This window comes from Sarcophilus harrisii, chromosome 4, assembly GCF_902635505.1.
Source record: "Sarcophilus harrisii chromosome 4, mSarHar1.11, whole genome shotgun sequence".
NCBI classification, from domain to species: Eukaryota; Metazoa; Chordata; class Mammalia; order Dasyuromorphia; family Dasyuridae; genus Sarcophilus; species Sarcophilus harrisii.
Window position 1 is genome coordinate 410,543,994 of NC_045429.1, and position 14,321 is coordinate 410,558,314.

Consider the following 14,321-nt stretch of genomic DNA (forward strand, 5'->3'; position numbering starts at 1 on the left):
CAATTACTTGTCAGTCAACTAACATGTATTGAGTGTATATAATATGACAAGCACTGCTCTGAATGGTAGGAATACAAATATAAGCTGAAACTCAAATCCTGTCCTTAAGAAGCTGATATTCTACTGGGAAGAAAATAACATATGAAAAGAAACCAAAAATGTTGGGTTTGAGATTGGAAGCAAACATACAAGGCTTTCATAGACATGACAGAAAAAACCTGGAGAAAAAAGAGACATGGCTGACTTGGGGGTGCCCTTCTATTTATGGTCTGAGGGCACTTTCAATGTATGGATTCTGGGTCTGATGTGAGCTTCTAAAATGAAGAACCAGGACATGTCAGAAAACCTGAGTTGAGCCTGGAGAAGAATAATTATGGGGATTTACAGCCTAACCAAGCAGGTTTTTCTCCATACAAGAAGTAGCATAAAAGATAATCACCAAAAAAAAAAAAGGGTGCTTAGAAAAGAAGGCAGACCAGAAGTACAGATTACAGATACTAAGGGTTCTTTGTGACCTTGAAATGTAAAAATTTGGAGAGGACCACCATTGAGTAGATTCTCTGTTAAGGACATGGGGGATCATGGCTAAAAATCACATAGGATTAGAAGACAAGATGGTAGAGATTTACACTGATGGGAAGGCTCACTTGATAAAATCATAGATCAGTGGAAGAAATATTCAAGCATTTCTTTAAGAGGGAAGTTCTTAGTTTCTTCTTTCTCTCTTCCTTTGTCTCTTTTATTGTTTGATCCATTTTTTAGCTCTCCTTTCCCCTTCCTTCTCCCTCCTTTTTCTTAAGGCAACTCCCTTCAAATTCCATAATACCCATCCAGTGAGTATAATAAAATATTTGTCTCATTACTACAAAAAGCACCTTATAAATTACTGGTGGTCATGTTCTATGTCTGCTCTATTACAAGCAGCAAATCCCATATCAGGTACATTTCATTATCCAGCTTAACCTGCAAATATCTGTTTGTCAAGAAGGGATGTTTGATAAAAGGACTCTATTTCTCAGACTCTAAATCCAACTTTCTCAAATAATTAAGTATTTATCCATCTACAGAAGACCATAAATCTAATAGGTTCTATTTTAAAAGGTCCAGGTCAGTTGAATTGAGGCAAGTCATCCAAATCAAATACTTTGTTTGTTTGTTTTTACTTAGACAATTGGGATTAAGTGACTTGCCCAGGGTCACACAGCTAGGAAGCATTAAGTATCCGAGGTCACATTTGAACTCAGGTCCTCCTGATTTCAGGGCTGGTGATCTATCCACTGTGCCACCTAGCTGCCCCAAAATCAAAAATTTTTACTAAAACAGAAAAAAGCCCCACAAATATTTAAAATACTTAGTTGCAGCTAAGAATGGAATGACTTGCTTAAATGACCTTTACATTTAGTAGTGATGAATGGGTGACTCACCAGGCTTGTTTTTCTCAGATCTCTTTGAATGTTGATTTTTCGGATGTTCAGCAAGATTTTCATCCCATTTTTGGTGCGTAGCTACTGAGCAAAAAGTCATACACCCAGTTCAGTCATGATAATTAGTGAGAGATTAAAATTTAATTTAAGTTTTTTCCTCCCTGGAATAGTCTAATGAACATACTCTAGAAGAAGGGTTTTTAACTTTTTTTATGTCATGGACTCTTCCTGCCCTACCTCTTGGCAATCTAGTGAAAGCTGTGAACTCTTTCTTAGAATAATATAAATTACACAATATAAAATACAATATAAATGGTTTTATATTGAAATTGAAATTATATTGAAATTCAATTATCCAAATATCATGGGCTAAGTTTGAGAGCCCCTAAACTAAATTAAGTTATTCACTTGGTGGTGTTTCTGACTATAGGATTCTACCAAAAGTATCATTTGAAATTAGAAATCATTACCAATACTACAAGCATTAACTTTGGGGTTAGAGCCAGTTGGCAAACTGATCATAGAGTAGTGCCCCATGTTTTGGTGGATGTAGATGACAAGATTTGGCGAGTTAAAACTTGGCAATTACAATTTCCCAAGCGAAAAAACCAAAGCCATTGGGACCCTATGTCCCAACATTTTTGGAAAACTGAAAATAAGGCATTCCCACATACTTTTTCCTTTGTATTAAAAAAAAAAAAGCCCTGTCACAATAGGCTTTAAGTTTGTTCTGACTCTTGATTCATTGTGAAGTCTATCTTTACTTATACCATCAATTCAGGACATTCTTAAAACCTCCAATACTCTTAAGCGTGATAGGAATGAAACCTCCATACCTTTAGGACCTGTGATTTCTACCAGCATGGATACTCTCTTCACTGACACAGATTGAGAAACTTTCATGATTTAGTCGATAACCTCTAAGAGTTTCTATGGCCATACATTAATTATCCTGTTTCCAATTTGGTGATGAGATTTCCCCAACTTAGGTGGGCTGATCCTCCATATTGTCTGCATCCAGGTCTGAACTCAAAATACTCTCCGGCTTGGTAAGACTTCTCAAAGTAAGCGCCCCATTGACAAGGCCTTAAAGAATTCAGGTCATTTCCACCCCGTGATGAGGCAAAAGAGCAGGACTTCAATGAAGGAATGATAATAAGATAGCAGGAATCCCAATAATGGTAAAATTCTGCCTTACATTTGTGTTATGCTTTTAATTTTTGGAAGCATTTTCACATTAGCCATTCCTTTCACTCTACCCCAAGAGAAGCCCAAAAAGTATTTCCTGTCAGCCTGGGGTTTGGAGTCCATAACAGATAGATATAGTCCAAAGTCAATAAATATCCTCAGAGAATGGGACTAGAAGGGAGTTAAAAGGGAAGAGGAAGCTTTCCAAGGAGAAACAGTTTCTCTGTGATGTAAAATGTATCTCTCAGCACCTCATCTCTCTTGTCAGGCTCACTGATATAAAAAAGGTAACCTTTCAGGCCATCACAGTACTCACAAGCTGAAGTAAAACTTTTATTTCTGCTTAAAGAACAGAAGCGGATAAAGCCATCACATTCATTGAAGTTTAAAGGATTCTGACCCGTGCAGTTGTATTTATAATGGAATTCTGAAAACAGGAGATGAAGAAGCATCTTTTAGGCTGTTCTCAAACCTGTGCCCCTCACAAAAGCCTAATTTTCGGAAGTACTGAATCCATCTTACCTTTTTTCCGTGATTTGTGGCGTCTGTTCCTACAACTTAAACATTCATCAGGCTTTGAGGTATCTCGGGAGTCTGAAAATACACCATTTCCTGCATCTGTACCTTTAAAAGTATAAAATAAAATCTGGGTTACACAGGGGCCTCAGAGGCTCAGAGGTCAGAGGATAGGAAATCTGAGGCTCAGGTGTGCTATTTTCCCAACTCAGAGGCAGAATTTGAACTGCCTCAGTATCTCTAAAGCCAATTGTTCTATCCACCATACTATACTGACATCCTCACTGACATAATTTTTGATTGATATTAAAGCTTTGGGAAGAGATTTCCTAATAGTAAGAGTTAAAAATTAAACATCAGAGATAAAAACTTTACAACTGTATCTTACTAAGGCAAAATACCCATCAGCTGACTTATATGGTACAGAAAGGAGCAAACCAAAGCCTACTCATTTGAATTATCTACTGAATGTAGAGTAGAATACAGAATATGCTAGATGGTGCAGCAGAGTCAGGAAGACCTAGTCTCAGACACTTACTAGCTGAGTGACCCTGGGCAAGTCACTCTTGTTTGCCTCAGTTTCCTCATCTATAAAATGAGCTGGAGAAGGAAATGGCAAAGCCCTCTACTATCCTGGCCCAGAAAATCCCAAATGGGATCTTAAAGAATCAGACTCAACTAAAATGACTGAGCAACAAAAACCGAATATGGAAAGAATTTTTAAAAGTTGTTGAATAATGAGAAGCCCTGAGATGTGTCATTTAGTGATTCTAAATAAAGTTTCATAAAAAAATTTTCCCCTAAAACATATATTGCCAGATTGAAATCAGTAGAAGTAGTTTTATATACACACTGACTAGGTACAGTGTGTTCCAAAAGTCTTAGTATAGTTTAAGCTGCATTAAGACTTTTGGGCACCTTGTATTTATAGAAGAAATGAAATGAAGAGAAAAGAGAAGAACAAAAGGGAACAAAGGAGAGAGGAGGTAAACGGAGAGGAAAAGCAAAGGCAGCTAGGTGAGTAAATGTATTATCTCCTAAGGCTGTTGTGACAATAGAATGGAATGATAAGGTGTTATTAAGATGGAGGAAAAGAGGGGAGAACAAAGGAACTAGAAAAGGAAGAGAAGCAAAGCATTTTCATTGCTTATATGTCATGTGTCTGACTCTGCTTTGTCAATAGCTGAGGGTTTAGGTTCAGATTCTACTTCTTTTTTGTAAATCTCTTTGATGGTTTATAATTTTTAAATGCACATATGTGTCTCTAAGCCTCATTCTACTCTGTAAGTGTTATTTTAAAGCAGAACAGCCAGAAAACTGAAATACACAACAAAAACATATGAAGTCTTAAAAGAGTCTCACCATTCTGAGAAAAGCACAAATCACTATGCTGGGGGAATTTCTACTTACAATAAGTGGAGTCAGACACATTAAGATTCATTGCTTTTTCTTGAATGATGACTGAAAACTTTCCGCATTTGGACTTTCTGGAGTCATTTTTTTTCTCCTTTTTTTGGTTCCTAAAAAAATAGATAAAAACCCACAGGGTTTTAGTACACTGTTCATAATTATCAGAGGAAAAGGATTGGTCAAATTGTAAAAATAGCCTGTTTTGCTTTCCATTTCATTGTGGAAAAGTGGAAAAGGAAAAAAGTAATTTTTGTATTTCTTCCCACTCTACTCCCAATTTAATAATTCAACAAGAAATTGTACACCATGCAATTTGACTTTCTAGAACAATATTTGTCATATATTTAAAACCCTCTACAACACTCCACAGAGGTAATAACATCACAGAAAAAAGGAAGGAAAAGGAAAGAAAGAAGGAAAGAAAAGAAAAAAGAAAGATGAGAAGGAAGGAAGGAATGAAGGAGGGAAGGAGGGAAGAAGGGGAGGAAGGAGGGAAGGAAGAGGGGAGGAAGAGGGGAAGTAAGGGGGGAGGAAGGTGGGAGGAAGGGGGGAGGAAGGAGGGAAGGAAGGAAGGAAGGAAGAAAGGGAGGAAAGGAGGAAGGAGGAAGGAAGGAGGGGAGGAAGGAAAGGAGGAAAGGGAGGAAGGGAGGAAGGAGGGAAGGAAGGAGGAGAGGAAGGAAAGGAGGAAGGAAGGAAGGAGGAAGGAAGGAAGGAGGGAAGGAAGGAGGGAAGGAAGGAGGGGAGGAAGGAAAGGAGGGAAGGAAGGAGGGAAGGAAGGAGGGAAGGAAGGAGGGAAGGAGGGAAGGAGGGAGGGAAGGAAGGAAGGAGGGAGGAAGGAAGGAAGGAGGGAAAGGAGGAAGGAAGGAAGGAAGGAAGGAAGGAAGGAAGAAGGAAGGAGGGAGGAAGGAAGGAAGGAGGGAAAGGAGGAAGGAAGGAAGGAAGGAAGGAAGGAAGGAAGGAAGGAAGGAAGGAAGGAAGGAAGGAAGGAAGGAGGAAGGAGGGAAGGAAGGAAAGAAGGAGGGAAGGAAGGAAAGGAAGGAAGGAGAAGACTATAAACAAACCAAGAATTTTAAAATTAGGATTTTCATTTTATATACTTTTAGGAATTTAAATTTGTATAAACTGAAGAATTGGCAGATCCACCAAGAATATGCAGGCCCTCATGAACCATAGATTGGTTACAAACTATAGACATTAGTAAAAATAAAAAGATAATGACAAAGTGTGTTTTTTTAAATTAGGTTAGAACTGGATTTCCAAGGATTTGGGAATTGTGTTTACTAATGATTTCAAAAAGCCACTAGAGGGCACTAGACAGTAGAAGAAATCACATGTGAAAAAGTAACTGCTGTATCACTCTCAGTCCTAGATGAAAGAATTAATAAGGTCTGGTTCTCACCCCAACTGTTTCCCAGGAATAGTACTTAGTCCAACATCTGACTCAGCTCCAGAAATGTAGAGCTCCTGTATGCAATCCAAAGGGACTGTACACCCATTCCACACCATCCCCAGCCTTTCCTAGGGACCTTCTGTGGTTCCTTGGCCTGTCTGAGCAGACTAGATTGTTAACCATTTGGTGTCTAAGCATGGGGTATCAGACTGTCAGATTTTTCCATTCCCCTTTGTGAATTGTTCTTACCTTAACTGAGAAAAATCCCTTCAACACCTAACTTAAACACTACCTTCTACATGAGGTCTTTCCTGATTCCCAATTGCAAATGACCTTCCTCCCCTGATTACCTTGTGCTTAACAACCCTATACTTATTCGAATTTATTCTCTTGATATTTATTTATTCTGTACATACTTATATATAGTCTTCTTATTGTTAGCACTTAAAATTCTTGAAAATAGGAATTATTTCATTCTTTGTCATTTGGCTCTCCAGTGTCTGCTACATAGAAAGCACTTAATAAAAATATGTTAATTGATTAATTTATTGATTGGATTGGATTGCCTTTAGAGTGAAGCACTGACTATGGAAGCACAAAGAATGGATGGATTGTGGGGCAAGCAGTTTGGGGATGGACTATAGAACTGACTTTAGAAAAGGAGTTGAAGACAGCCAATTAATCTGACATCTTAGGTCTCCTGCAACCTGGCCCAAACCTCTTTTTATTTTAAGTCTATAAGTATCTTTTAGAGAAATGTTTTCCTTTCCCCCTCAATTCCTCTCTTTTCCTTTCCCTTTCTTTTTTATGCTAGAATCATTCCCCTCCCCCAAACATCCTACACACCAGTCACTTAATGTTCTATATAATAAAGAAAAACTTTTGAGGAAAACAAACAGACAGTGACCTTGTCTCACGGCACTAGACCACATTTGGCATATGCAAGTCCCACCTTTTTATTCTGCCAAATAAGATGATAAAGAAAAAGGGATGAGGTAATGAGGAAGCCTCAGGAAGTGAAGGGGCTGAGGACAAAATTCCCTGATTAGGTTGGATAATAAGGTAAGATGAAGCTGACATAGATCATCATTTGCCATATTCTTTGGGCAATCCCCTCCCTGTAGGAAGAATTACTGTTCAATACCAGACCCTTTCTCTGCCCTCAGAAAATTCTTTCCTCCTGAGTCACTTGTTTTCATGTTCTTCATTCTCTGGCTCCACCTCCTTCCTTTTGGGCATTTGAACATACTCTTCTTAAAGGAGAAAAGGCTGGGAAACACTCAACTTAGAAATCATCAGAAAACCTCTCTTTCTTTCTCCATTCTCTGAAACAAGGCAGGGCCAAAAATCCGACTTTTTCATTTTAACATCAAACATAATCTTCCTACTTAGGAAAATGAGATTTTTCAACATCAATTTCTAGTCTTTACTATCTACTATAATGTCAAGAATAGTGTTCTCTGATTATTCAAGTTCATTTTAGAAATAATGGAGGATAATGGAGTTTAGTTTATAGCCAGAAATTAACTTACAAATGTCTTGAAAACAGCATCATCAGCATAGTTCACATTAGACCATATTCTATCAGACAAATATAATCTTTTATGACTTTTATGCCTTAGCCTTATAAATTGAGTGACTACCTCTATAAAGATATAATCCTTATAGAACTATTTTGACTATTGTTAAGTAATCCCTCCCAGACATGTTCACTAATTAATACAGAAAAGAGTATCAGCAATACAGCGATAAGAAATTAGAATTTAATTTGTAATAAGAAATTGGAGTCCAATGTGGAGAGCTATTAATGATTAGTATTTGTCATCCTTAATAATCAAATTTTTCGGAATGGGTTACTAAGGCAGACTGTAGAAATATACTAGACTTGAAGTGGATCAAACAATTAATCTAGTATTTACTAAGCATTTACTGTATGGCCAACCCCAGTGCCTGGCACTGGGAATATGAATACAAAGAAAGAAATGATTCCCACTGGCAAGGGACCCACATTTGAATGGGGAGGACAACAAGTACATATACCCAATTAAATATGTCCACCACAAATACAAATGAACAAATTCAAATATTTAGAAAGTAATGTATATAAGATATATGTTATATATAAGATATAATATAAGATAGTCTGGGAGGGAAGATACTTGCAACTGAAGCAGGGAGTGGATAGTGGGAGGGGGGAGTTTCATAAAAGGTCCCATGCAGAAAAATGTACCTGATGAAGCAGAGGTAAGAAGGAAGTGTTTTGAAATAGGCGGTAGTATTATATAGAAACCAAGAGAAAGCCAGTTGGGCTGGATTTCAAAGAACAAAATGGGATGGAAATGTCCAATGAGGCTGGAAAGACAGATTAGGGCCAGATTGTGCATCCCTTAAGGCATAGAGAGCAGTGGACATGAAATTAGGAAAACTGAGTTTACACCCAGTCTCAGACACTTACTGGTCATAAGATTGAGCAAGACTCTACCTGCCTCAGTTTTCCCAGCTGTAAAATGAAGATAATAAAACAGTTGTTGTGAAGATAAAATAAGATACTATTTGTAAAGTGCTTTGCAAACACTAAAGTGCTATAATAATGTCAGCTAATTAATGCTAATGAGTGCGGTGGTGGTGATGGTGATGATGAGGATGATTTTGCTTTTAAAAGTCAAACACAGGAATTCACATCTCATGCCAGCGGAGATAAAAGTTCCTAGAGTTCAGTACATAAGGAAGTCACATAGTTAGGGAAATGACTTTGGCAACTCAATCTTTAATTCCAATGCCTTCCCTCTTTTAATTATTTCCCATTCATCCTGTCTGTAGCTTGTTTTGTATGTATTTGTTTGTATTGTTGTATGTAAGGGAGGCCTTAGACTCTAAATCCTTTGAGGGCAGAGACTATCATTTTCTCTTTTTTGTGTCCCCAGTACTTAGCACAAACCGTGGTGAGTAGTCACTTAAGAAATGTTTATTGATTGGCAGCAATATGGAGGATGGGCTGGAGTAGTGAGAGACCCAAACAGGGAGATTTGTGGCAGCAGACAGCTGCTGCAATGATTCAGATGTGAAGTGATAAACCAAGGAGATAGCTCTGAGAGAGGAGAAAAGAGGGTCATGTTCAAGAGACAATGTGAAGGCATAAATAGCAAAATCTGGAAATATTGGACGTGGAGAATGAGGGTGAGTTAGAGTCTGGGATGATACTGACGATATGAACCAAGGAAAAAGGAATGGAAGTGCCCTCAGTCAGAAGAAGGAAATCTTGGAGAAATGTATGGCCTGTAGAGAGAAGGGCAGATTCTGGTCTCTAGTCTCAACATTTATAATTTCATGACTATCTGCAAATTATTTCATTTCCCAAAGCATTGGTTACCTTGTTTGCAAAAAAAAAAAAAAAAAAAAAAAAAAGATAATAATGTTCATAGTAGCTCACAGGGTTTTTGTGAGAAAAGCCTAAAACATTATAGTGATGGGAACTACTATCATTATTACTTCTGGCTTAATAAAGAAATATATTCATTAAAGTCCCATCTTTTCAGGATGGTTGAAATAAGGTTCAATGTAAATGTAGGAAGGTACTTTCAATGTTACCTCCTGCTGAATGAATGAATATTCATTCAAAATGTGTTTTTGAAAAGTTAGATTTAGTAATTCAAAGTGACAGATTTTGGTTTCTTTCCAACAAAATGATATTTTGGGTTGTTGAATTTGATTTTTAGCTTTTAATGTCTATCCCCATCCCCCACTACACACACACACACACACACACACACACACACACACACTCAGTTTAAAGATTAGAACTAACCTGAGATCTCTGTCCTTATCCTGGTCCTTCTTCAGTAATGGATACTCTGTGTGCTTGGAACTAGGAATTTGGAAAAGAAACAGTCATATAGTTCTCTGAATAGCAAACTAAAACATCAAAGAAAATCCAAAGTATATTTATAGATGTTAAAGAATATCTCCAAATAAATCTGAATTAAACAGGTTTCTTAAAACTGAATTAAAAGATAGGGTGACTCAGTGAATAAGTATTATTAGTACTAATATTCAAAAGTAGGGCTCAGCTGATTCCTGTCAAGTTGACTGGGAATGAAGGACCACCCCAGATGACATGTGTCTATTTTTAGCCCAATAATCACCTCACCACTCGTTAGAGGAAGTAACTCAGTACAAAGCTTGTGACAGCAGCAGCCCATTCCGGGGTTGGAATGTTTTCTAACAGGATTCTTCAGTTTTTCAAACCTGGTCACCTGCCATATCCCTGACCTTTCATTGGACAATTAAGTTAAACTTTGGTATTAATCTATGATGCATCATTAATTAGGTTTGAGGAGGTGTGCCTTCCCTGATGGAAGACCCACACAAACAAAAATGAACCCACACATTATAATAATTTGATTGCCCTAATACATATTTCTAGAATGACAACAGGAAAAACCTTAACTTAGAAATACAGAACCTTTCATTTTAAAATTACAGCCTCTGTCCCATATTCTCTCGGGAATCATCTCAATAACAGCCAGTGTCTTGACCCTTGTTTCACAGAAATGGGGAAAGAAAATGTGAAATATGATGTTCAATGCCCTATGTTCAAATGGCTGAATTGAGAACAGAACTTCAGGCTTGACACCTTTAGATTTATTATATTTGCTATTGCACAACTCTCTCCTTTTTGGTGATTCATGGGCCAAGCCCTTACCTTTCAGGGAGTTCATGATCAGAGTGCCAATCTTGCCTCAATACAGATTGCTTAATGGACTCCAAGCTTCCAGGATCATTGTCAGACTCCAGAGAAGAGAAGGCCCTCTGTACCCCAAAGCAAAATACATTGGTTTAAAGGACACTGACTCATTCCCATTGCTTCACGCTTTTTTTTTCTTTTTCTGAATAACACTGACTCATTTGAATTCATAGGATCATGGGATTTGAAGTTGGGAGGCAACTTCAAGATCATCTAATACAACCCCCTAATTTTACAGCTGAAGAAACTGAGACCCAGAAATGTAAAGTGACTTGTTCAAGACCGATAAAGCTAAGTAAATAGTCTATAATTACTGAAAAATGGATGTGGAAGGAAAGAGAATAAGCATTTGTAGCATGTTTACTACGTGGCAGTCTTTGTACTATGTGTTTACAGATATCATCTCATTTTATCCTTTCAAAAACCCTGCGAAGGTATGTGCTGTTTACTATCCTCATTTTACAGGAGAGGAAACTGAGTCAAATTTTTACAGGAGAGGAAACTGAGTCAAATTAAGGTTGTGTTTTGCCCAGAATCATACAACTAATAAGTTCTGAGGCTGATTTGAACTCAGGTTCCTAATTCTAGGCCCAGTTCTCTATCCATTGCACCATCTATATATTCCAATATGCTGTCTTAATTCCAAATCATTCCAGCCTAAAAAGATATGGCAGGTAGGTTTTGCTATGTTTTAAATTGTCAAATCTACCACTTTACATTACAAGTACAAGATTCTCTTGTATTAGAAACTCTGCATTTGACTTTTTTGGGGAAAAGTCTCAGCAAGGTTAGGAATCTCCACTCAAGTTTAATTCTGACGCTTCATGGGGGCACCCAGGGGAGGTCCTGTGTTCTTGAAAGTCAAACCAGCAGACCACAAACTCTTATAGGGTTTGTCCAACTCTTACGTTTTTTAACTGTAAGCTTTGTGTCAGAGCTAAGCTAAGCACAAAAACGTTTTTTGCTAGAGTTCTGGCTGCCAGGTGATGAATATTTTTTATTTAAAAGAATCAAACTCAAGAATTCACTAACACAGCAAAAGATGGATCAATGACTTTTTCAATGCCAATATTGCCTCCTAATACATGGTAATAACTATCTTTTCATCAATAAAGCAAATATTTTTTTAAATGCCCACTAAATGCTGAGTATTGGAGATGCAAAGAAAGGCAAAATCAATGCCTGATCTCAAGGAGTTCACATTCTAATGAGAAGAGTTTGAGTTCTATTAAAAGCTTATGGTATCCATGCCTGCCTATCCTGTATAACTTTTACTCATGTCCTCCCTTCCACAGGGAGGATGGATACTACAGGGTATCCATTCAACATATTAGGGGCTTTTCTCAGATTCTCTTGAGTTCATGAGAATACTAATGGAGCACACAGACTGGTTGTTGATTATCCCTCATTTGTGCCTTATGACCAATCCATCTTTTTTTTTTAACTGACGTTTATTTGATGACATCCTTTAAACCACTTCTATCAAATTCTTTGTATGTTATGGTTTGCCGCTTGTTCATGACTACCATTTCCTTTCCATGGCTTTTTGAGTAATTCTCAATTTAAATTCTTCAGAGACTTTACCACTCCTTTGCCTGCAGTCATGTAACATCATGTAACTGGAAGAATATTGGCATTAAAAAATGGAATCTTTAAAAATAACTTTGCAATTTCCCAAAGGAAATCCAATCTTCTGTTAAATCCTGGCCCCATTAGATTATTGTCTACTTTCAGTGTCTGTCCAAGGTAGAGATACTAACAGAATTGTTATGAAATGGCACATCACAATCTATATAATAGGTATTCTTTATCCATTTGATTTTTTTCCTTTGTCCAAATTTTTTTGAGTAATTATGACTGTCATCTGGGAACTTTTACAGTGTCCTAGGATTGTTGCAATTAGTCCAATATCATCCATAATGAGGATCATTTGGGGCATAAATAATCAAGAGGACATACCAGAATCCCCATTATCTTTTTATACATGACATTACATAGTTAAATGCTATCATTTGGGGAGGTAGCTTGTATAGGACATAAATTATTGCAAGGGGGTCTTGAAGCAATGTTTTATTTTATTTATAGTTGGCAAATTATGAACACAGTGAGATCTAGTATTATCTATACTTTGGAAGGAAGCCTGGTACATTAAAAAGAGAAATGGCTGAATGGAATAGCTGAAAATGTGTTCAAACCCTCCCTCCAGTGGTAGCTTTAGACAAGTTACTTAACCTCCCTGGGCCTCAGTTTCCTCATCTGGAAAACAAGGACATAGGACTAGATAATCTTTGGGGTTTCTTTTAGTTCTAGATCTATCATTCTTTCCATCAGTTGTAAGCTGGTAAAGATATGTATGCAATAGAATATCTCTTGTAAAAATCTGTCAGGTGCCTTCTAATATCTTCATCCAAGATATCTTCAATGTATGTGTAAATTATTCTTATAAGAATTTTATAGGAATGGGAAAATATACTTTACCTTTCTCTCTTTTTCATTCTTCTAGCTTTGTATTCATTTGATTTTTATTCTTTAAAAAAGTAATGATCTGACTATACAGAGATGGCTAATTCAACAGTGATGCTCACTTTGAGTAACAAGTCACATAGTATTTGTTAAAATAGAAACATTTTCCTTTTATTATGATGTTATTCGTTGTCTACTATCTCTCAGCTCTTTTCTCAAATAAAGTATTCATCATGTATAGGTATGACACTTCTATGTAGTATATAAATGTTCAGTTTCTCCTAATCCTCATGTCAGAGTCAATTTTTCCCAAATATTTGTCACTGGGGCTCACTTGTACACACTTTAAATTTAAACTCCCAAATATCAAAACCTATTCAATTTGGAAGATTTTATCTGCTTTGTCTTTAGAATTTCTCTACCTTCTTCTCATCTATGAGAGATGCTGGTGTAAAATCTGAAATGATTTTATGAGGCCGGGGTCTGTTTCCAAATATTGACCATGAGTATAGCAAAATGCTGTGACCAAAGGTGACCAAATATCCCATGGCATGATTATTTCTTGGGACTTTCTACGGACCACTTGCTTTCCTGACTTTAGATTCTATCTAGGGAAAGATAAAAGAAGCACAATTAGTCTAAGGCTCTTCTAATTATTTCTCCTACAGTGAGGGTGGTGATAGTAAGCTGCCATGTCTTTGGGGAGATGACCAGAAAGCCATACTTCAGATGGAGATAACAGCCTATTCATTCCTATCTTGTGATTCTTATCCATGTCGTCCATACAGAGGAGGATCCACAGAATGTGCCAAAGGCCTTCCTTGTTTTCTCCCAAATGGGTAGAAGACACTTTCTCCCCAGGGTAGAAGAGACTTCTGATTACCTACTTGCCATTCCTTGCTCTTCCCAAATGACTAACTGTTCATCTTCTTTTCCTATCAAACAATTCTCTAATGACATCCTTTACTCCTTTTCATTTGTATGACTCTTTGTTCTTTATGTACTGTTTACATCCTTCTGTTTTCCTCTGTGTGATATTTATTTTACTTATGCTTTTTGAAGACAGTAATGTTCCATGTTTTACTACTATACAGTGATAACAGTAAAATTTTAGTACAGAAAAGATAGGCCTTTGCTTCATGAAAAGCTTAAGGTAATTAAAGGTTTTGTAATTTTCCGAAAGCAA

General features: G+C 37.1%; 1 protein-coding gene across 5 annotated transcripts in view; it reads right to left on the bottom strand.

Annotated features, from left to right (window-relative positions):
• The window catches only part of AKNAD1 (AKNA domain containing 1), a 46,163-nt gene that overhangs the window by 13,141 nt on the left and 18,701 nt on the right, over positions 1 to 14,321 (bottom strand). For 2 of the 5 annotated variants that reach the window (XM_031967191.1, XM_023503430.2), the window contains exons 9-14: positions 10,631 to 10,737; positions 9,734 to 9,793; positions 4,539 to 4,648; positions 3,135 to 3,236; positions 2,929 to 3,039; positions 1,425 to 1,508 (exon numbers count right to left, since the gene is read on the bottom strand). In XM_031967191.1, the coding sequence (XP_031823051.1) occupies positions 1,425 to 1,508; positions 2,929 to 3,039; positions 3,135 to 3,236; positions 4,539 to 4,648; positions 9,734 to 9,793; positions 10,631 to 10,737 (574 nt within the window). The remainder of the gene's footprint in view (positions 1 to 1,424; positions 1,509 to 2,928; positions 3,040 to 3,134; positions 3,237 to 4,538; positions 4,649 to 9,733; positions 9,794 to 10,630; positions 10,738 to 14,321) is intronic. The other 3 variants (XM_031967190.1, XM_031967193.1, XM_031967192.1) reach the window with 3 other exon arrangements.